Source organism: Montipora foliosa, chromosome 9 (assembly GCF_036669935.1).
Source record: "Montipora foliosa isolate CH-2021 chromosome 9, ASM3666993v2, whole genome shotgun sequence".
NCBI classification, from domain to species: Eukaryota; Metazoa; Cnidaria; class Anthozoa; order Scleractinia; family Acroporidae; genus Montipora; species Montipora foliosa.
The window spans coordinates 978,132-1,000,645 of NC_090877.1; the positions used below are offsets into that span (position 1 = coordinate 978,132).

The window sequence follows — 22,514 nt, forward strand, 5'->3', positions numbered from 1 at the left end:
GCGGGAAACAAATTTAGACACCACCTCCAATTCTCAGATCTGTGCGGTACATCGTTTCTGAGCTCTTTGTCGAAGCGTTGAAATCATACAACTTTTACTTAACTTTTCCTTGAAAGCGCTTAATTGTCGCTCATGAGATAAAATGTATGAACACATCTCCTAATGTACTTAAAAGGCTCAAACTGCTTAGATTCATAGGGATAGATATTTTTTTCAATCAAATACAGCAGAAGCCCGCCTAACGGCCATACATTCTCTTATAGAAAACCCTCGTTAATGCGGTCACCCGTTAATACGGCCAACGGCCACAATTTTAAATCCCAAACAGTAGAGTCCTCTATAATTTCACACCGTTAACTCGGCCACTCGCGCCAAACGCCTGTGACATGTTAATTTCATTGACCTTCGTTATCGGCAGGTACAATCATTGTTTTACTAATACAGAAAGTATCCTAAACATTCATAAGAGCTAGCCTTAAGCCTAAAAACGTTTGTTTAGGCCTAATTAGGCCTAAGGTTAGCTTTTATGAATGTTTAGGATACATTCTGTATTAGTAAAACAATGACCTGTGACCTGTGACCTGTGCCCTGTGACCTGTGTTTTGTACCTGCCCCTTCGTTATTTACCGCTGTAATCGAACAGCCGATTTACTTTACAAAGTACTGTCAGCAACACTCCTCCCTGTTTTCATTACAAACATGATCTTGACACTACTGTAAAATCCAGTAAGGCAAATCGTGAAGGGTTAAGTCTTTGTGCTTTCATCAAAAACACAATTGATACTCAAGTCTTTCGGTTAGGTAATTACGGCGGCTTCCGTTTTTTTAGACGCATAGTAAGCTGGGCCTATTCTTGTTTTGATTTTAGGCTCGGAACGCACAGTACACTTAACAATTTTAAGCGTTTTACCTACTGTGCGAAGTTTCAAGTATTTTATACAATTACTGTACGTACATTCTTGTTGTTTATTAAAGAGAAAAGTTTTTCTGGAAGTGCAAATGCGATATTTGTCATTACGGCCCTTTAGTCATGAATTTCACCCTACCCCCGGTAATACGGCCAATTTTTTTCGGCCTGTTGATGACCGTATTAACGGAGTTGCACTGTAGCTTGGTATTATGGTGTCACCATGATAAGCTACGTAAGGTGACAATTAGGAAATTCGAAATACTGTATTTTCGAAACGAAAGACGTCATGGAACTGGAAACTTGGAGAAAGACTTATTTTTTGGGTATCTTCAACCTCCTATAGATGACAATTCAGAAGACCTCGCTAATTTGATGATCTAACTATGAACCATCTATGGTTTGACAGTAACGTGCTACTGCAAAGCTTTGTTTCTCGAAAACGGCGCCTTAATTAAACGCGTAAACGGGCTCAATTGGTCGGTTAGAAACAAAATACGAAAGCTACGAGAAGTAACTGTTGTAAGAATTAAAACCTAACCTCAGAACCGTATTCTTCCCAGATCATCTGCGAACACGGGGCACCCGAACATTTCGTTCGTCCTCGCGAACTATCGGCAATTCATCGTACTGTTTGCAGAGTCCGAACTTTGGTACTCTTAGTATGCGGATTGGCTCCGAAGTGTATTCTATTGTTACATAATCATTTTCGGAAAAAACTAACACGATGGCAAAAGTGACTACGCGCCATGCGCAGTAGTCACAAAAACTACCTCGTCCAAAAATGTATCACCCTACTTCTGCGCCACTTGGTATTCCGAGTAAACGCTTTAAAAAAACGTCTTGTTCAATTAAAACTATGATTATTTGGGGTGTGCATTGTCAGGGTTTCTCTCCTACACTCTCTATAAAAAGTGAAATTAGCCTGTATCCTTCGAGGGTCCTTCCTTGTCATCCGTTAAGTTGACGACGGTAGTGCATCATTAACTTGATCCTCAGTTGGGTTTCAAGAGGAGTTATAGGCTCCCCTACCTTGTCACCTTGAAGGAAATTCTCCCGGAAGGCCCACGCCCTTACCACGTAAAACACCTCTTCGATGGCTGTGTTGCCAGCATGGTTGTCCTGGTTTTGTAGTGTTGATCGCACCCGACTTTTAAATGGGGGGACGTGGGTTCAAATCCCGCTCAGGGCAAATTTTCTTTCAAACATATATTCAATTAAAAGTATGATTATTTGGGGTGTGCATTGTCAGGGTTTATCTCCTACACACACACACACACACACACACACTCACTCACAAATAAATAAATAAATACATAAATTCCGCGAATTTAGAGTTGATTGACCTTTACCAAAGTTGGCGTCATCGCTTCCCCCGAGATCGACCAATAACAACACTCCGTCACTTGAGCGACGAGGTTCCAAAACGCAATATGAAACCATTGCAGTCTCTCTTTTTACTCTAACCAACGCCCACGGTATTTGCGACCCGCAGTTTCAGCCATTAAAAGTTCAACGTACGCGTTTGTTTCAACGATTCTGGAGCAAAAGAGACTGCGCGCAGTCCAGTAACGAGGCAGAAAGTTAAAAAAAGCATCGATATCGAAGGTTCAGCATAGCGATTGAAGGAGAGTAATTTTCGAATATTTACAGTGATTCCTTTTTACTTTGAAATCAAAGATTACAGTATCTGATAGAATATCATATTGCCTCGGTCACAAATCGATTTTTCAGGCAGAAATCGTAAACACGGCGACGACTTGTCAGAAAGAAATGAAATGAGACTGAACAGAGGCGACAGACTTGGCTACAAACTGCTAGACGCACCCTCAGAAAGCAAAAGCATAGTCTCAGTATCAGCATTTTCAAACAATCTTCGATCATTTTTACAGCAGCAATTCACAGGTAATAATAATCAGCGATCCGAATATAATAAGCGAGTTTTTTTCCTACTTTATGGTATTTCAAGGTACCGTTGAAAGAACCACATGGATCAAAGAGATGATGACCAAAGACGACAACGAAATGTTACCTTCTAGTCATTGAATGTTCCTGTTCCCGTTTTACTATCATATTTTCAAGGTATTTTCCAAAATGAAGAAAATTACTTTTTAGTTGATAGCGTATGAAATAAACGTTGATGGAATTAAAAATAAATGCTTTTTGTTGTTGTCCATCCTTTCCTTGCATCTTTCACTTTCATTTACCTACTGCTAATTACATGTAAAATAATATGAAGACATCACAATGTGCAGCACATATTAATTGGAAAAGACCTCAACTGCCTTCCGTTTTATCTCAGGTGGGGGCGGATGTAGTGAAAACTATTACTGGTATAGGGGAAAACAATCTCGACTTGTTCAACCGAGCGCGCAAAGCAAGGTGGTATCGGTATTGCTTAACAGGGGGTGCAAGGTGGTATCGGTATTGCTCACCGAGTTCGCGAGGTGTTCTGGGTAACTTGAGTCACGAGGCATAAAGTCACAAGGAGCATCGATATCGAAGGTTCAGCATAGTGATTGAGGGTGAGTAATTTTCGAACATTTGCAGCGGTTCCTTTTACTATGAAGATCAAAGATTACAGTATCTGATAGTAAATTATATTGCCTGTGTCACAAATCGATTTTTCAGGAGCAAATCATTAACAGAGGTGACAGACTCGGCCACAAACTGCAAGACGCAACCTCAGAAAGCAAAAGCATAGTCTCAGTATCAACATTTTCGAACAATCTTCGGTCATTTTTACAACAGTTATTTACAGATAATAATAATTAGCAATCCGAATATAATAAGCGAGTTTTGTTCCTATTTTATGGTATTTTAAGGTACCGTGGAAAGAACCACATGGATAAAAAAGATGATGACGAAATGTTGCCTTCTAGTAACTGGTCGTTTTCAAACTAGAGGACGAACAAATCGTCTGACATTTGTTCGTCGAATTTGAATTCCAGGCGGCCATATGGTCCTAAATTCATATTACCAAGGAGAATGTGAGCACAAATGAGTACACTTGAGCGCAAAGAGAACTGGCACTAGGTTCAAGTTGTGTTCTAAAAGCAAAATGGCCGCCGCGCTGCACGTGTATAGCAAACTTTTCTCCGGAAGAAAACGTCTGTTGGGCGAAGATTTCTGGTGTAGCGGGTCGATGGTACCCAAGTTCCAACTTCTTGAATCAGAAAACTTAGCAATACCAGTTTGTGCAGCAGTTGCTGCTTTAGGCGCCACCAGAGGCGATGAGAAGAAGCCCAAACGAAGAGAGGAATCAGCAATGGTGGGATGATGGTTTCAACAACTGGAGTGATGTTCAGTTCAAGAAACGACTTCGGGTTACCAGAGAGACTTTTACATTTCTCCTGGATAGTGTTGTCGACGACGTAAGAAAAGAGACTACTCGGTTCAAAAGCCAGCATCTCCAGAAAGTCAGCTTGGCGGCAGGTACAAAACGCAGGTCACAGGTCACAAGTCATTATTTAACCGATACAGAAAGTATCCTAAGCATTCATAAGAGCTAACCTCAGGCCTAATTAGGCCTAAGGCTAGCTTTTATGAATGTTTAGGATACTTTCTGTATAGGTAAAGCAATCACCTGTGCCCTGTGTCCTGTGACCTGCGTTTTGTACCTGCCGGTCTTACGCTTCTTTGGGCAGGCGTTGGCGCTCCAGGTTCAATGCATGATTCAACCATCCTTCAATCTTCAGATATTTTCAATGCCATTGAAGCAGGTTCCAAACAAAGTTCTTATTTTACTAGGTTATGGGGAAATACCATTTGCAACAGTAGGGGTTGCTGCTTTAACCCACCACGAAGTTGGTTGCTTAAAGTATTTCCTGACTCAACAAAAGATGCAGTAGAAAACTGTAATACGAAACTCAGAGCTGCTAGAGTTGTATCTGAGCATGCCATAAGGAAGATGGAGTATTTTATATAAGAAAACAGAATGTAGGCGGTCAAATGTTAAAGTGATAATGATAGAATGTATTACTTTGAACAACACTTGCATCAGTAAAAACGGCCCATGCAATCCTAGGTGGAAACTAGAAGTCAACGAGCTTCACCTCGTGAGGAAGCGCACAAAGAGAACCAAGGATGTAAGTCTGATTTTAATCACATGACTCCATAAAAACTGGCAATGTAATTTTCATCCACGCAGAGTTACAAGCTGGAGACAAAGAACTTACCTTCTCCAGTTACGAACTGTCCATCAACACAGCTGTGTTTAGGAACCAAGATAGACTTTAATAACGACTTGAATTGCTCTAATTTGGTTAAAAACTGGGGACGTAACTGACTCTTCTTCTCATGCATTCTTCTCATTATTTCATCGTCAGCCGTAGGAGGAGGTAAATTAAATGCATCAAACCCAAAAAACGTAAGATGCTCTCTGCTGCATCCTGACTCTTGGGAAGAGATGAATCCTGCTCTTTGAAAACCTGTTAGCAAACAACACAGAGCAAACTTTAATATAAAAGCACTAAACGAGTGTCATTCAAATGAACAATGGTAAAAATTCCTCCTATCGATAACGATCAGGGTCAGGTAATTTTCTCATATTAGCAGCTAATCTCGCCTTGGAGAAAATTGTCTTCACTATTCCCCTAATTAAAAAAAGGACGGCAGCAAAATACAACTTCGTTCAAGACAGTTTCTCTACAAATACTGCAAGTCAGAATTAAGGCCTTTGAAATAAATAACACGACAACATTGCATGATGTTCGTTTAGGATGCGTTTAGTTCGACATAGCATTTTGGAGAATCAGGGAAGACGTAATACGTCGAACGCATAAACAGTCTTCCCACTGTATGGCTGCTCGATCCTGTTTACGTTCTGAATTAAGTACAACAATAAGTTTCAAAGGAATGCTGTAAAATAGGTTTATCGTCATCGTCATCGTCATCATCATTATCATTACTATTATCATTATTATTTTATTATCATTGTCATCATCATCATTATTATTATTATTGTCACATTTATTGTTAGGCCTCGTTTATCCCTTAGCTCCAACCTCATTGGTTGCTGATTGGCTTCTTACCATTTTCAGAAAGTAATCTTTTAAGTCTTTGCAATCACGCGGTATGTTCTGTGTTACGTCTCTCAACAGCCAAAGGAAGAAAGGAAATGTTTTGTGAAAGAAATCTTTTTCTTCTCTATTGGTACTAACTCCTTGATTTGATCGAATCTGGATTCTTTGAGACAAATTAACAATAAAACTATTACGCCGTTAAAGAAAATAGCAGACTGGGACATATTGAAATGGGTCAATATAACATTTGTATTGGATTTTGGCAAGTACCATTACTATATGGTCCTATGTTCTTGACAGTTCTGTTTGATTAGTGTAATGATCGAGGTAAAGCGTACTTCATAGCTCACCGTTGCGTTCAAATTAAAATAATAATAATAATAATAATAATAATAATAATAGTAATTTTATTTTCATTTTATCGAATATTACACATGCCTCCTCAGGTCTCGGGAGGAGGCCAGATGCCCACATAGACCTCTGTTATAATTCGATTAAAAAATAAATAAATAAAATAATAATAATAATAATAATAATAATAATAATAATAATAATAGGAAGAAGAAGAATAAGAATAACGCAGCATCATACATCCATTGGAAGGTGTGCCAGAGCTATGATATCAAGACAACTGACAAATGGTATGACCACAAACCAGGTACTGTTGTAGAGAAAGAACAAGCAACGATTCTGTGGAATATGCCAATTCATACTGACAGGGAAATAGCGGCTAATAAACCAGATACTATAATCAGAGATCACACAAATCAGAAATGTCAGATCATAGATATGGCAGTCCCATCAGACAGAAATACACCCGTTAAGGTAGTCGAGAAACAATCTAAGTATAAAGACTTGGAGATCGAGATCGCAGAATGTGGGAAATGGGAACAGAGACGATACCAGTTGTCATTGATGCATTTGGGGTCATTAAGAAGGGACTGGAAAAGTATTACGTTGACAAGATTCCAGGCACAGTCAGCATTGATAAGCTCCAAAAAGATTTCTCTTCTGGGATCAGCTCGCATCTTGAGAAAGGTTCTGTCAATGAAGTGAACTCTTTGGTACCTAAGGCCCACGGGTTGGACCCGGTGCTTAAGAGACTAAACAAGCAAGCCAAGGATTACAAATAATATAATTTTTTATTTTATTATTATTATTTTTTTTAATCATATGACCCGTACGGCCCCGCGCGTGGTTTCATTGTAAAGCTATTGAGAAAATCCCCGTATGAGGGCCCTACGCATTAGCGCGATCGGAGCCGCAAAAAGCCGTACGGACCTGTTAGGAACACTTAAACGATTTTATAGGATTTCCTCGCGTCTAACGATGTAATTTTAATTTACAACCAGACAGAAAATAGAAACAACTATCGTATAATCTTTCAGTGGAAATTCATAGCTTTTTATGTAAACAACATCTTGTGAGTGCTCATAAAGAGTATAAAGGGGTCATATGATTCCCATCAGGATTTTGATTGTTTTCTTGAACACATAACGCCATTAACATTATCTTGAAGTAAATGTTCTGCATTTACACAATAAATACAAAAACCTTCGAGAAGATACAAATCCTCCAGATCTTCCAAATCCGTGATCTTCTGGGTAACAAACCTTTAATATTTATGATATTTGATATTAAGGATACTCTAGTCCCTCAAGATCACGCCTTGTGGGAACACCTTGTGAGTTGTAAATCAACACAGAAGCCAGCAGTACGGTTAGCGTAAATATCTGATTATCGTCACGGCCATCACTGGTAGCAGCATCAATTCCTTCCGAGTCTAGCAGTACCACACTGAACTCCTGGCTCCTCGAGTTCTAAGAATAAACGAATGGCCATAAAAGACAGGACTTGTTATAGTTGAAGCGCTTAGTATTAGCCAGTTTAGATCCGCTGTAGATAGCCCTTCGGGTTCGTTACGACAAAAGTATGAAGCTAGAAAGTAAAAGCTTTGAGATCGATTCAAATGGAGACCTCTACGAGAGGTGGCCTCGGATATATTCTAGATTGATCACCCAGATCAGCCGGTCCATTGTGAATTTACCTTATACTTTCCTGGTACGATCCACAGCCAGATTCCCATTGTCTCAGCCAACATTTCATGACCAAGAGGGAAGACGTCCGATTGATCAAATGCTTCACTCAAAATATAAGACTTTCCTTTCCTGTATGGACCAGCAATGGATACCACGCACACGGGACCTAAATAAGGGTAAGTAAAAACGAGTAGCATCTCGCATTACAAACTATAAATTATAGCGTCATAATTGAAAGGCCCCAAAAGTATTAACTATAGATCTTCGATACAGATCTCACAATATAGCTCTGCCATTTCTGTAAGAGAGACTGAGTAGCAGCAAGCAAAAATTACACATTGTTTTTAATTCGTCACGCTAAAGAAAAGTGTCGCACCTTTTACTTCCCTAAGCTTCTCAAGTGCTTCCTCGACCACGTACAATGAAGAACGCTCCTCGCCTGTTTTGATGTAATCACGGAGTTCCGAATTCCACTTGCGGTTGTTAGGCAGACAAAGAGGAATAGCTCTTATATCTCCACCTCTTGTATTCGATTCCCCTAACATAGTGAATGCAAATTCTGTGTTACTGATCGATTAAGCTCTAAGTTTGCTACTTCGTCGTTGAAAGTGCAGAGTGATGTGTTTTGCGTTTTGTCTCCCACGTTTATTGCAATTGTACACAACGCATCAAATACGAGTTCCTTCTATTTGGGCACGCGACGATACTTAAATAAAAGGGGGGGAATATCACCACGTTTTTAAAAATTAATTTCACAAGCCAAAAGAAATCACGAGTGTGATACCAATAAGTGGCCTTAGTGTCGGGCTGTTATACGCCGATCAAATCGAAACTTCAACACCCCCCTTCCCCTCCCTTCCCGGGCATTTACTATCTTCTGTGCCCGGGGAGTGGGGAATTTGACCTTTGCACGCGTGGGGTGGGGAAATTTGAATCGGAAGTGTCAGGATTTTCGTTTTTCGGGAGCCGAAGTCGCTAACAGCTATAAAACACGCGTTTGGACGAGATGGAAGAGTTTGAAGGAAGAGATACAGCATTTGTGAGCGATTGGCCTACAAAAAAGATTCTTCAAAGGAATTTTGGCTGCGTAATTCGTCTTTGTCATACTACAGAGTGAATAAAATATTGTACGTTTTTACACCCCCCATTTCATTGTTAAAACTCTGAAGGCTGGACGTTTCAAGCACCTGAAGTTTCCACTAAGGTGCGGAATTGCAGAATATCAAAATGTCACAAATTACTTGATATTTCGCTATTTTGATATTATCGTGATATTTCGATATCATCGTGATATTCTGATATTCTTATATCACCTTGATATCTTGATCTTTTGATATTATCATGATATTCTGATAATGAAGTTACTTCACCATGATATCTTGATATTTTGATATTATCACGATATTCTCATTTTCCAATATCACCATGACACTTGAATACACAACCTCGTTCTTTAATCCTTGAAACACATGAATACCGGTAAACCTCGTTCTACCTCACACCACATCACTTGACCCTAGCAAAGACTTAAGATTTTGATAGCCTTCCTTCAAAATTTGATAATATCATGAGATCTTGATAATGTCATGATATATCAAAATATCAAACCTCAATACATATCACTTGACCTTACCAAAGACTTGAGATTTTGATAGCCTTCTTGATATTTTGATAATATCACGATATCGTGATAATATCACATATCGTGATAATATCACGATATATCAAAATATCAAACCTAATCACCTATCACCTGACCCTAGCAGAGACTTGATAGTTTTTAGCCTTCTTGATATTTTGAAAATATCATGAGATCTTGATATTCAAGTACCTTTGCAGAATATCAAAACATCGTTGCCTTCTATCAGTATCAAAATCTCATGATATTATCAAAAAACCTTCCAAGAAATGTATGAGAACAATTTTGATATGTCAAAAGTGATACGACCTATTTATATTTTGATATTCTGCAATACCGCACCTCAGTGTGAAGTTGGAGGTCATGAAGCCGAGAATCAAAAACAAATCCGAACTTTCATCACGTGAATAAACCATACCGGATAAGTCCACATGAAGTGTTACAGTCGTGATTAATTACAGTCTATTATTTACTAACTTGGATGTGAAGAATAAGGGGAGGGGGAGGGGAGGTGGATTAAAAGAGAGGGAGGGGCTTAATAACTTTCTTCCTCTAAAAAAAAGGAAGGCTTGTTACAGAGGGGGGCTTAATAGAGGATTTACAGTACGCGGTTTTCGTTGGTTTCGATCTGTTGCCGGAGAGCAATTCAGCTGTAAGATTGGTCAACAAAACAAAGTTTTTGTGGTATCAAGATTTGCAAACGAGGCAGGACATAAATGATAACATTAAAAAAAAAGAAACACTGAATAAGGAGTTCCAACGGAAACTATATTCCAGGAAACTATATTCCAGGAAACTACATTCCAGGTTTAACGAAAACCACTCTGATCTTTAAAGTGCTATATGGCCGATTTCAAACTCGGGCTTAATCCTGATTCGGTATGTACACAGTTTTCTGGCTACTTCCTTTAGCAACCTTTGACAACTTGTTTTAACTGCAAATCCTTTTCCCCAGCTGGATATGTTTCCCATCGGTGTCCCTCTCGTGATAACAAGGATGCTTCAGAAAACGCTTGAGCTCCTTGAGTCGGTTCTTCTCTCTGTGTCTTGGAATTCTGTTCAAGTAAAGTGGAGAAATTGCTTTGCAGAAAAAAAAACCAGCAGTAAATTACTAATAGGCAGGAAACCTTCACGGGGAAGAAGAATGTAACTGACGTTAGCTGTAATTTCAGTCAGTGCAGAGAAAGTTACCTGGAAATAAAGGAGGGTCTCAATGTATGAGGGGTGATTACCACCAAAATTAGAAATTATCTTATGCAGTTCTAACATGGTGTTTTAGACTTCTAAAGTGCTGTTATGCTCTTCTCATTTGGCATTGTAAAGTCCAGTGCAGAACTTTCACATTCAATTGTGTCTTTCTGAATGCCATTGTGTTCTTCTGTATCGTATTATGCTCTTCTGTATTGGATTATGTTCTTCTATATCGTATTATGCATTTCTGTATTAGATTATGTTATTCTGTATCGTATTATGCTCTTCTGTATTAGATTATGTTCTTGTGTATTGTATTATGCTTTTCTGTGTTGAATTATGATAAAGTGAATTATTTTTCCGTCATATCCTTCATGGCACTTGGACGACTGAGTGGGGAATGGATCTAGTGTGTCAAAATGGCGGACCACGAGGAGGATGATACGAGTCCTCAGTGCTGAAAGCGGTAATAACCGGCCTGCTACAGCTACTTTTACTTTTCATGCAAACAGGGCGGAAAGAATTACCTCAAATCTACGCACACTTTTCGCTAGCTACGATGATGGTCTTGGTGGTAGCCGCCGTCCAGCGCCACAGAGCAGAAATCAGTTTTCTGCTCCTCCAAGAAAGAAAGGGAAGTACGCACCCATGTTCTTCAAGCCTCGTGAAGCCTCGGGACACATGAATTTCTGTGTCTTTCATATTCTAAACAAGAAGTAGTTCCATCAAAAGAAATGAAATGGAAGCTACAAGCAGCTGGTTTGCGAAAGAAAAAATTTGCTTTTCTTCCAAGGCTAATGCAACTGAGTTGAAGCGTAAACTTGAGGAAGTCTATCCTAAACTAGCTGGGTAAAAGATCATGACAGACTTGCTCTGACTTCCTTACGTGTCTTTGCGGTTGCGCCGCTGTAATATGTGTCTTCAAAGTTTTGCTCTAACGCCGAGCATGACTTTTAGTGATTTCCCTCTTCTGTATGATATGATAGGAGGCATTTTGAAAATGCATTGGCTAATTTTGTATAAAACTCCATTCTCGCATCAAGAGTTGTTTAAGGTTTTTAACTGCTGGATGATATGTTTTGGCAAATGGTATGATTCTCTCGTGAGTCTTTTTTTTTTGTTTTCTTAATGCCGATCGCCTTCCGGAAAATGTTGCTTCAGACAATGTGCACATCTATTAGGTTTTTAGGATAGCTTCAAGTCGCGTTTTAAAATTCGAGATGGCCTCCTGGAATTTTGTTTCCGAGGAGTTTGTACGTAAGAGTCTGATAGCTTCACCCTTTATGAAACCTCGTTTTACACCCTGAGGGCGACAAGAGGTATAGTGGGTGGATTGGAAGGTCTCGGTCTGTTTGTAATGGGTTTTGATGTCAAGGATCGATTCTGTTTCGAATTAATCTAACTCCTTTGTAAACCACTGTGTCAAGAAAAGCGATTTCGGTGTGAATTTTATCGTTGGATGATATGTATTTGCTTGTGTTATAAATATATCTAGGTCCTCTCTTTTTATGTCCCAAAGCGAGAAAACGTCATTGGTTCAGTAGGTTGGTTTCGATTTCGGCCATGAATATGTTGGCAAAAGCGACCGCCATTTTTGTTCCCATAGCCGTCACATGGGTCTGGAGATAATTTTCACTTTTGAATTCAAAAGAATTTTCTTTAAGTATGAAGCTTAGCATTTCTTAAAGATAGTGAGATTGTATAGGAGGATTATTATTGTGAAAATTCTCATATGCACTGCATACTGAGTCCTTCGATAGGCGAAGGACTCGTATCATCCTCCTCGTGGTCCGCCATTTTGACACACTAGACCCATTCCCCACTCAGTCGTCCAATTTTGTTCAGTGAGTGCCATGAAGGACATTACGTAAGCATAATTCACTTTACCATAATTCAACACAGAAAAGCATAATACAATACACAAGAACATAATCTAATACAGAAGCGCATAATACGATACAGAATAACATAATCTAACACAGAAATGCATAATACGATATAGAAGAACATATTCCAATACAGAAGAGCATAATACGATACAGAAGAACACAATGGAATTCAGAAAGACAATTGAATTAATGTGAAAGTTTTGCATTGGACTTTACAATGCCAAATGAGAAGAGCATAACAGCACTTTAGAAGTCTAAAACACGATGTTAGAACTGCAAAAGAGAATTTCTAATTTTGGCGTTAATCACTCCTTATATCAATGGGGGATCCCTTTGAAGGTTGACGGTTAAAAATAAGCCGTTTTGACAGTTGATGGTTAATTTTTCAGAATGATATTTAGAACACGAAATTAAAGCACAAATTTGGCTGTGATTTTTATTAAAACTATATAATTTAGCTCATATTTGAATAATCCAATGGTCTACTTGTATGAGGAATCGTGTAGTTCTTGATTAAGGATATCTGTGACATTTGATGGTTAATATATTGGCTTACTCATTTGACGCGACGGTAAAAATATTGCGTTTTTGACGGTTGACGGGTTAAATGTTTGGCCATTTGTCGGTTGACGGTTAACCTCATTGAGACCCTCATAAAACTCTGGAGCCACGTTGCAGACAACGATGCTACTGCTCTGTCCTATATTTAGCCATGATCATAACTAAATTAATTAACCAAACAGAAGAAGAAATTGTTCTGATCCTTTACTGAAATCATTAAACTAAGGATCATAAAATTCCATTCTGGACAATGAGTACATAAGAACTTAATTTATTTTTGTGTCAAAATAACATTTGGCTTTTCATCTAAGAGTAGGTCTGGACTGCTTACACATTGATTGTTTTCATATTCTAGACGTGAAAGCTCTAATGCTTTCGCCAACGCTTCTTCTTCATCTTCCACTGACTGATATTGTCGCCTCCAGGTTTCCTGATAAATAGGGGTTTTAAAAAACACGCAATGGTACCATAGCCATATATTTTATTTAATATGTTTTTTTATTTTGTCTGCCCCGCCGAAAAACAAATTATTAATGACATATAAGTAAAGTTGGCAGGGTGACCGTAACAGCTGGGAGCCAATTACTGCAGGCCCAGTGTAATAAAAACAAGATTTAGTTGACTAAAATAAGAGAACGAACAAAAACTGTCAACTAAAACATGATCAATACACAGCAGACAGGGCTACGTTAACTGTCATATTTCAGAGCATGATTCAAAGGTACCGGGGTAGTCGCAGTCAAAATAGCTTTTAAAAAACAGCTTGCCGTGACTTTCTAGAGGCACCTGGAGGGGAAGGATGTTGCATAAATAATTTAACACTTTAAATTCGGCCGTTACGTTCTCGGCCTAAGCTGGATGCTCCGTCCTTTCCCATAGACATTTTATATCCATTCACCACTGTAGCTTAGACGTTACACCTCTGTACGGTAGGATTATACTGAAAAGGGGTTGAATGAAAGACCCCACCTAGTGCCTATCTTTTCACGAGCTTACCTCCATCTTTTTCGACGCAAGTATTCACTTCTGATCTGCAGGTCGGGTATACCGCCGTCAGGGAAACATACGTTCGTGTAAATTGCAGTTTCTTTCTCTTTGTGTTACTACACCTTCCAAACTATACTTAAAAGCTTAAAACAAATAACATTATTAAAACGCCACGCTAGTATAGGAATTTTTTAACTCTTTTCAGCCTATGTTGGGTTAATGCCAATGGCAAACTAGGCACTCTAATTTATAACCGTCAATTCCTTTTTCAGAATGGGAGCAGCAGAATTGGACGAACGCATATTATTTCTTAATTTACTCCGTCGCAAAATGAGTCTCTGGCTAGCCGAAAACTATAGAAGAAAATGGAAAAACGTTTTGACTCTTGCTGGTGGCCAAACATAAACCGGAAGTTATAAAGAAACCGAAACTTAACTTCCCCAAGTATAAACGGTGTGGCATCTGCTAACAAACCGAAAGTTATCTTCCCGAAGTATATTTCACCCCTACAGTTTCTTTGTTTTATATAACCATTTTTGATCAGAGCTGGGTACAACGAAGCCTGCCGACCGTCTCAAACTTTTTCAAACGGTCTTTCTTGTACTCTGAACTGTTTGCCGAATTCTCGGAAAGAAATTTCTTTCCATTACATGTTTTTATTGAAACATGTTACGGTATTTCCTTTCGAGGACATGTTAGTAGGTTTGTTTTACTGGAATCAAAACATTCCGTCACTAAGTAAAGGATAAAAGGAAAAGAAGGAAATAATGCTTCTAAAAACAAACACAAAGAAATTCGATTCAACAGTTATAAATATTCAACGCAAACACAGTGAAAACACCGGATGTTGAATCGAAACCGAAAGTATGACGGCGTTATTTTACCCCTGCTATATAGCCTTCGTTTCGTCTATTTCTACAGTCCATCTTTCTCCCAGGTATTTAAAGTGTCTCGGAGAGTGGCCTCACTCTTTCAATCTGAGTAGCTAATTATAAGCGACAAACAAAATGACGGTCCTGCAAGCTCCTCATAAACCGAAAAACATGTGTTTATCAGCAGCATTTCCGGGAAATTACAACTAGAGTATTAAACACTGCCTCTATACGAAAAACCAAAGGCAGTGCAACAAGCTTGATTTATTTCAGATGTTTCATGTAAGTTAAAAGCAAAAGCAAGTTGTTCAACAGCAATATGCATGTTGCTAGAATTCAGGAACGTTGTTGTACATGTGGTCCGGCTCTGTCCGGGTCGACAATTTGAACGGTTACTAGTCTTCTCACCACCAGGAAGACTCGCCACCAATATGCAATCAAAGTCGCCACCAAGACGAGTTATCTCGTCACCATGTAGTTGCTTAATTTTTCAAGTTAAACTTCACCGAGTTTGCCTACTTCATGTGTCTAAAATTAAAAATTAAAGTTACACGCTGGACTGACTTACGGCCCTTGGCGCACGCAGTGGAACCGATCAGCATTTCATGATACAATCCTGGTTTTTCTATTGCCAAAGCATACTTACTAATAATGCTTTGCTCCGCGTTCTATATTTTAAAGACCACTTTCATAATAGTGACCACCTTTACATTCTTTTGTATTTATGTTAATTAGACCTGCTGCCCTTATTTTGAAACAAAAATTCTTTTGAAATTTGCTCGTTGTAGCGAGGCTAGAAAGGTTTATTAGCATTTTGAAAGAGGTCTACAAGGGAGATTAATTCTAAATAACCACTTTTAAGGCAAAACATTTTCGCCAACACTTTCTGAATCCGTTTAATCCACACTGAAAGTAAGGAACGAATAAACTTCTGAACAAAAGCGCTCACCCTCGTTGATCAGACAAACTAGTAGCCAAAAGGAGTCTATAAGGCCAGTAAATGACAAAAAATGGAACAGAAAACACGTGCAATCTTTCCTGTTCGCGAAATTAACTTATTCGAAAATGACGGAAGAGTCAAAGCCTGTATCTCCATGATGGAATGCGAACTCATTAATGTTGCTTGTGCGGCACGCAGGAAAGCCTAGGAGGTGAGAGTTTTTCGACTTAAATAGGGTATTGCGGTTACGAAGATTGTTCCGCGCTGTGGACAGTTTTCCGTCAATTAATGCCAGACGTCTAACTGCAAGGCTGTTTGTTTCACTGGTCACAAGCTTTGTGGAGAAAGGTGCGTGCTTTGTGTTTTGCCGTAGAGTTTTCGATCCCCTTGTAATTTCCGCTCTAGTCTTAACGCGAGAGGGCGAGTCGAGATTTTCAAGATGTTTAATAATGTGCTACTGTTTCGCAAATTCTCTCTTTTTGGGATGTTGTGAAGTGCACACACCACAAATATTTCAGGAACATGATTTGCCGACACATGATTGTAAAATAATAATCAAATAATCATGAAACAAATACGTCAAGTTCATCGTGATATTTCACTTGTATTGAATGCAAGTTAAATTCTAGGCGATCGCATATTTATTCTCCGTAGTGTCTGCTCTTTCACGAAGAACTATTGTAGTACGTTCATAAATCGAGGTTTCAAGAAGACAAAAAAATCACTTTTCATTTTGTATAGTTAATAGCAAAATATGGTGACAAACAACCAAATACCTTCCAGTACCTACCAACTCACCGTTCCCTTCTTTGCTGCTGCAGACTAGTGAGCTGTATGGCAGAATGCTGCCAAATTAAATCTTTAAATAAGAATTATTCCTACAGCTCACAACCGTTGGAAAACCGGTTGGAATATGCTGTCACGCGAAACTTTTCTGCATGCAATATACGATCGAGCTCGCGATCGAGCGAACTGACCCTTGTCGAGTGCCAACGATGTTTTGGTCAGCGATCGAAAGCAAAAACGCGGGACCTTGGGGACGAGAATAATGTGCTCATTCATTCTGAAGCTCATTCATATTCATCCCTTGCTCTGAACAAAATTACGCTACAAAGTGGTAGCCTGCAACCAAATATCTTTGAAAAATGGTTACTCTGTCATCTGCTCCCTAATAATGTTTAGTTTAGCAAAAAATGCGTATTTTGTGCGAAGTTGTGTTCAGTACCTGTAATTCAAAGAAAACTAGACGCCCCATAAGCGTACACTGGGTTGCCTGTGGTACGTGTTACTCAAAAACTGAAGTTGGGTGGTATTGAATTGCAGCGTTCCAGTCATTTTTTTCAAGTCGGGGGTCATTAAGACCATTTAAGGGCTCACCCAGAAGTCGTTGATACTTTGATACGACGAAACAGATCTTTTTTTTGAGGTTAAAAACCTGGCTACCAGCCTATTAATCATTTGCCAGAAAGAAAAAAATTCCTGTCATCTTTAGAAAAAATAGGCACGCATCGCGTACTTGTGGTAGTGCAGTAACACAGCGCTTTATTCCATATTGTCAACTGAGCTGCGTTTTGTCTTTCAGGATATTCAAGTTCAATATGTAGCTCTAATAGTACATGATATTTTTTTGGTATTGTATATCATTGTCTTGTCATGGTAAAAGTCTTAGGTAAATAGCCCCCTGAGAAGAGATGTGGTTATGTACCAGTTAAAGTGAAGCTTCAACTCCCCCCTTCCCCCCTGGGCAACCCCCCGGGAATTTGAATTTTTGAATTTTTTTTTAACTGCCCTCTTCCCCGGCCCAAAAAGCTGTTCAAATGCCTCATTATAGGTCCATTTCAGGTGATCAAATGCTCCCACCCCCGGGAAAATTACCAGATATTTATAAACTGAATGCATTGGTTTTAAGGAGTTTCATGCAACGACACTTAAATACATTCCATACATTTATTCCATTATTTATACACATACATATCAATCGTCGCAAATGTATTAAAATATTCATAAATACACCGGGGTCGGTCAAAGCAATTGACCTCTATAAATCGTATCCGGCGACGTCGATATTATATTGAATTACTGTTTATATTGTAAATACAATTTAATATATTTATATATTCGAAGATGACATAAATTGGTTCTTAATATCTTTAAATGCTGAACAAAGTTTGTGTAGGCCTTTGCTTTTCTACCAATCAGCCACGAATGCGGAATCTCTACCTTTGAATGCAGCTAAGTTTGTCTCCGGCATGATTTATCAACCAGCCTCGATATAACAAAATCCTCGTTCCAGAACACAACCCGGAAGCCCAAACGTAAACTAATCTACCCCGATATAACGAGTAAATGTAAGCACGCGACAAAAGATGAATGCAGAACGGACCAGTGATGAAAATCCTTTAATCCCGTAACAAGAGAACAACTTCATACAGACATTAAAACACAAATGCTAGGTTTGAATAGATTTCAGGACGAGTAAGAGAATGAGTAGGACTACGACTTTTAAATCTAGTTCCTACAATCTCCTTGTCTGCTGGTAAGCAATAAGGAAGAGCGAGAGTTCCGGAGAGGTGACTGGTTTGAAGTTTTAACTTCGTACTCGTGCTAGACGATGTCGTACTCGTAATCAAATCCATACCTCGATGTAACCAATATTTTGGTTGTTTTTTCCCAAATTCGTTCTAACGAGATTTTTGATATGACGAACCCTTGATATGGAAACACGTTTAAATTTTATGCAAGCTAACTGAGAAATGATATCCTTGGATTCCTTAAAGCTGAAATTTTAAGTGGTAGAAAGACGTTTGCCTTCCAAAGATGCTATATAGTTGCTCTTATTTCAAAAACGAAAGGAATCACTTTTCAGAGGCTTAAGCTATGCGGCCGTCTACGTACAGATGTTCATTGAAAGTTGTTTTTCATTCACAAATTTCACTCGCTTCGAAGAAATATATTAGATTCTCCAAAACACACGGATAATCATCGTCAGCTCAGCACTACATAGCTGACACGGTGTGAAATGACACTACTCAACGATAAGATTGTGTCGTTTCATCTTTTGAAATGCCTCAGCTAAACAACCATCACGAGAAGTTTGAAAATTGGAAGAAAAATGAATTTGAGAATTCCTCGAAGAGACCTGACGTACTATTGTAGTTGTTTCCTCTGATTCTGCGTTTCCGTCGTCCACATCCCTTTCAATCCGGCTTTCTATCTCCTGATTTGCTTGATGTGTTTCTCTCAGGTTCTTCCTTTTTTTCGTTCTTCTCCTCATTTTCCACAGCTGCGTCAGAGTTTATACCATAACCGAAGCTATCATCATCTTTGTGTGAATCTTCCTCGTCCGTAACGGGTTTTTGTCTTGCAACGACTGCCCGAGATGTTTTCGATGTAGTTGAAGAGCTCTGAACTCGCTTTAGGACCGCATCCATTTTTCCCAGCGCCGTTTCCATCGTGTCCTTAATTTGTTCGATCTAAAACAAAGGCAACTTGTTATGGGCCCAGCTTAGTTGATCATTTAAGAAATTGGCCCTCATCTTTTTTTTGAAGGGTAGGATGAGACTACTGTATGGTGTGGGTTAGATTTATTTAATCACGGCCATGAAAAATCAGTATACTATTACGGCGACAGCAAAACAGAGAGAGGGACGCGCGCGCTAAATGGTGCGTTCTCTCAAACTATTAGGCTGATTTAGCAACAGAACGGGAACGTCAGTGGCGACGGCGCGCGCAGAAAAAACACCAATGAGAATTCAGAATAGAATGGACTCCACTCTTTTCTTCTCTATTCTAAATTCTCATTGGTAGTTTTGCTGCGCGCGACGTCGCCACTGACGTTCCCGTTCTGTTGCTAAATCGGAAGGACGCGCATTCCTTTTACTTATAGTCTGCTACAAGTTTTATGAAAATGTGAAGCTTGTAGGATGTGGCTTAATGTGACAAACAATATTGGTAAGCTGAAAGCGACATATTGGGCACTATGGCCACGTAATATCGGGCATTACCCCTTAAATCTACCAAATGAAATGTGAACCCAAGTATTAGCAGTCATGGAAAGTTTTATATAGTTATGCTTAATAGTGATGTCAATGTTTAAGGTCATGCTTCTTCCATTAAACAAAAAACCTACCTCGTTTCTTAATGGAAGTTCTCCTTCTGAAGGACTGGTCATCTGCAATGCTTAAAATAGGGTCTTAAACCTTTAGCTAATAAGCAAGTAGGAGTCCAACCAGAGGAAAAGTCACATTGTCTTGATTTTGTTTTGTTTTTAACGATAATGACGTGGGCATTAAATTTCCATCACTACTCCATCAGTTGGTTCTGAACGTTTTGCCATATAAACTGACTTGACCAATGGCAAAAAGGCAAATTGAGCACCGGAAATCTAATTTGACGTTAAGTTGTCTTTGCTAACTCTGCCTATTGTCAGTGTTACTGTCGTTGTCATTTCCATCCGATTATCGCAACGGTTTTATTCTGAACTTACCAAGGAATACAAACCTCACCCATTTTTTCCACGTGCGCAATGTTTCTTGAAAAGTGGAAGATTCATTCTAGGCAAGCAAAGTGAAATAAAAAGGCCCATCTTCCTCATTAAAAACCGTTTCTTTATTTACAGACTAGTGGATTTAGAGTGCAGTCAGGTATGGAAGCAGGAGCGAGTTGCATAAAACGTTACGTCGGGCGCGTTGCTTGATCGTTAATAGTAAAATATTCTTTTTGACTGGACGCACGGTAATAGGCCGGCAGTTTGGTATATATAGTTTACGTCATAGAAAGTGCGGCGTACGGGGTTTTATTCACGAGTTGTTTGTGTCAAAAACCCGAACGAGCGAGGAACGAACGAGTGAGGGTTTTTGACACAAACAACGAGTTTGTTTGTTTTTAGACCTGTACTTGAGTTTTATTTTTGTAAAGTTCTTTGCCGTCCTCTTCAAAACAACAAGGTGAAATGACCAAATTCAAAGTTTTGCTTGAAACGTGAGCGCAGAACGGTAGGTTTTCCTTTTTGTTATTTACTTCTGTTCACCAATCTCGACCTCAGAGCTTTTCTCTTGACTCGATCCGAGGCTCTGGTGACGAGAATGCACCGTTCACAGTAATTTAGTTCCTGGATTAAGTCCGCCCACATTTTACAGGTTGGAAAGCAAAACGACGAAATGTCCCCTTGTTCTTGTCTTCAACTTTAACATTACTCCTGGCTAGCATTTATTATAATACTAACCCTAAATATTACGTAGAACTACTTTAGGAGGCTGTGCCTTGAAATCCGGAGTTCCCGAGTTCAAGACACGTTCTGACCACTCGTTGAACTTGTTCCTGGTAGTCCCTGGTTCAACTTCTCAGCTGCACTTGTGAATAGCCAACTAGTTTGCCTAAGGCCAGTTGGGATTCTTAACAGTTGCTGATGAATGTTCTGGTCTGTCGTGCTTACGTTTCATTGGCCCTGAAAAGACCCTATGGGGAGTGGTCAAGTATGTATGTACCGGTATGTATATATTGTTGGAAATAGGTAGCAAAATACTTAGACTTGATGGGACATTTCATACACCTTATTCCAAAATGGCTGCCATTTAAGTATTCTTTTGTTTGATTGCAAATTGGCCCTTTTGGTCTCGTTTAAGGTTAAATATTCTTTTGAAGTTTGTGTTTGAAAGCGAGGCCTGAAATGCCACCATTTGCAATTAAACAAAAGAATGCTAAAATGGCGGCCATTTGGAATAACGTGTATGTTAGATATCAAAACTGGGCGTGTGTGTTGTTTAACTGCATTACTGGACACGAGTGAGTTCAATGGCCTAGCTCCTACATATTTCCCGTTGCTCACTGGTAGTGCATCCAGTCTAGTAATAATAATTATTAGGTTCTAATAACATTTAGAATGTCATACATTTGAGGCCTGCCAGGAGTGCTCAGATTTTTTTTCCAGTATCCCTGAGTCATCATAATACATTTCCTTGTAACCAGCATATTAAGCATTTTGACATATTAATACTCATCTCTCTGTGACAGTAAATTTTATGTTTTATGTTACTTATTATTATTATTTTTGCTTTGCTGCCTTATTAACTAATAATTCAATTTTGTTGCGTTAATTCACAGGCCATGGGCACAGCAGGCACCCAGCAGCAGTCGTGAACTACCTAACATTTAAATCATCTGTAATAAACATAGCTTTAAGTTAAGGAAATATTTAACTCAACTGATACCGGGATTTTAAGTTAAGAAATACAATGTACATGATTCAATCACTTAGGGAAACATCAAAATGTAGAAAAGAAAAATGTGAGCTCATTCCCTTTCTTGTTGAAGATATTAGAGAGATTTGGCATCCTGTTTACTTGAAACTGCTGCTTGATACAAAAACATGAAAATTCTGTCTTTTCTTCTTACTTGCCTTTCTTGTTTGAGACGTTTATGTTATTTAACAGTCAAGAAATGAGCCAGGATCAAACAGGTTTCTTT

General features: G+C 39.0%; 2 protein-coding genes across 2 annotated transcripts in view; one reads left to right on the top strand and one right to left on the bottom strand.

Moving 5' to 3' along the window:
- Positions 1–16,816, bottom strand: part of LOC137969839 (guanylate-binding protein 6-like) — a 30,115-nt gene extending 13,299 nt beyond the window's left edge. The window contains 10 exon segments of the mRNA XM_068816219.1: positions 5,086–5,271; positions 5,274–5,337; positions 5,941–6,118; positions 7,579–7,751; positions 7,979–8,136; positions 8,347–8,508; positions 10,526–10,664; positions 13,582–13,680; positions 14,247–14,380; positions 15,756–16,816. Coding sequence (XP_068672320.1) covers positions 5,086–5,271; positions 5,274–5,337; positions 5,941–6,118; positions 7,579–7,751; positions 7,979–8,136; positions 8,347–8,508; positions 10,526–10,664; positions 13,582–13,680; positions 14,247–14,252 — 1,165 coding nt within the window. The 5' untranslated portion in view covers positions 14,253–14,380; positions 15,756–16,816.
- Positions 1–22,245, top strand: part of LOC137969840 (Golgi apparatus membrane protein TVP23 homolog B-like) — a 74,139-nt gene extending 51,894 nt beyond the window's left edge. The window contains exon 6 of the mRNA XM_068816222.1: positions 22,152–22,245. Within this exon, the coding sequence (XP_068672323.1) occupies positions 22,152–22,187 (36 nt within the window). The 3' untranslated portion in view covers positions 22,188–22,245. The remainder of the gene's footprint in view (positions 1–22,151) is intronic.
- Positions 22,246–22,514: the final 269 nt, after the last annotated feature.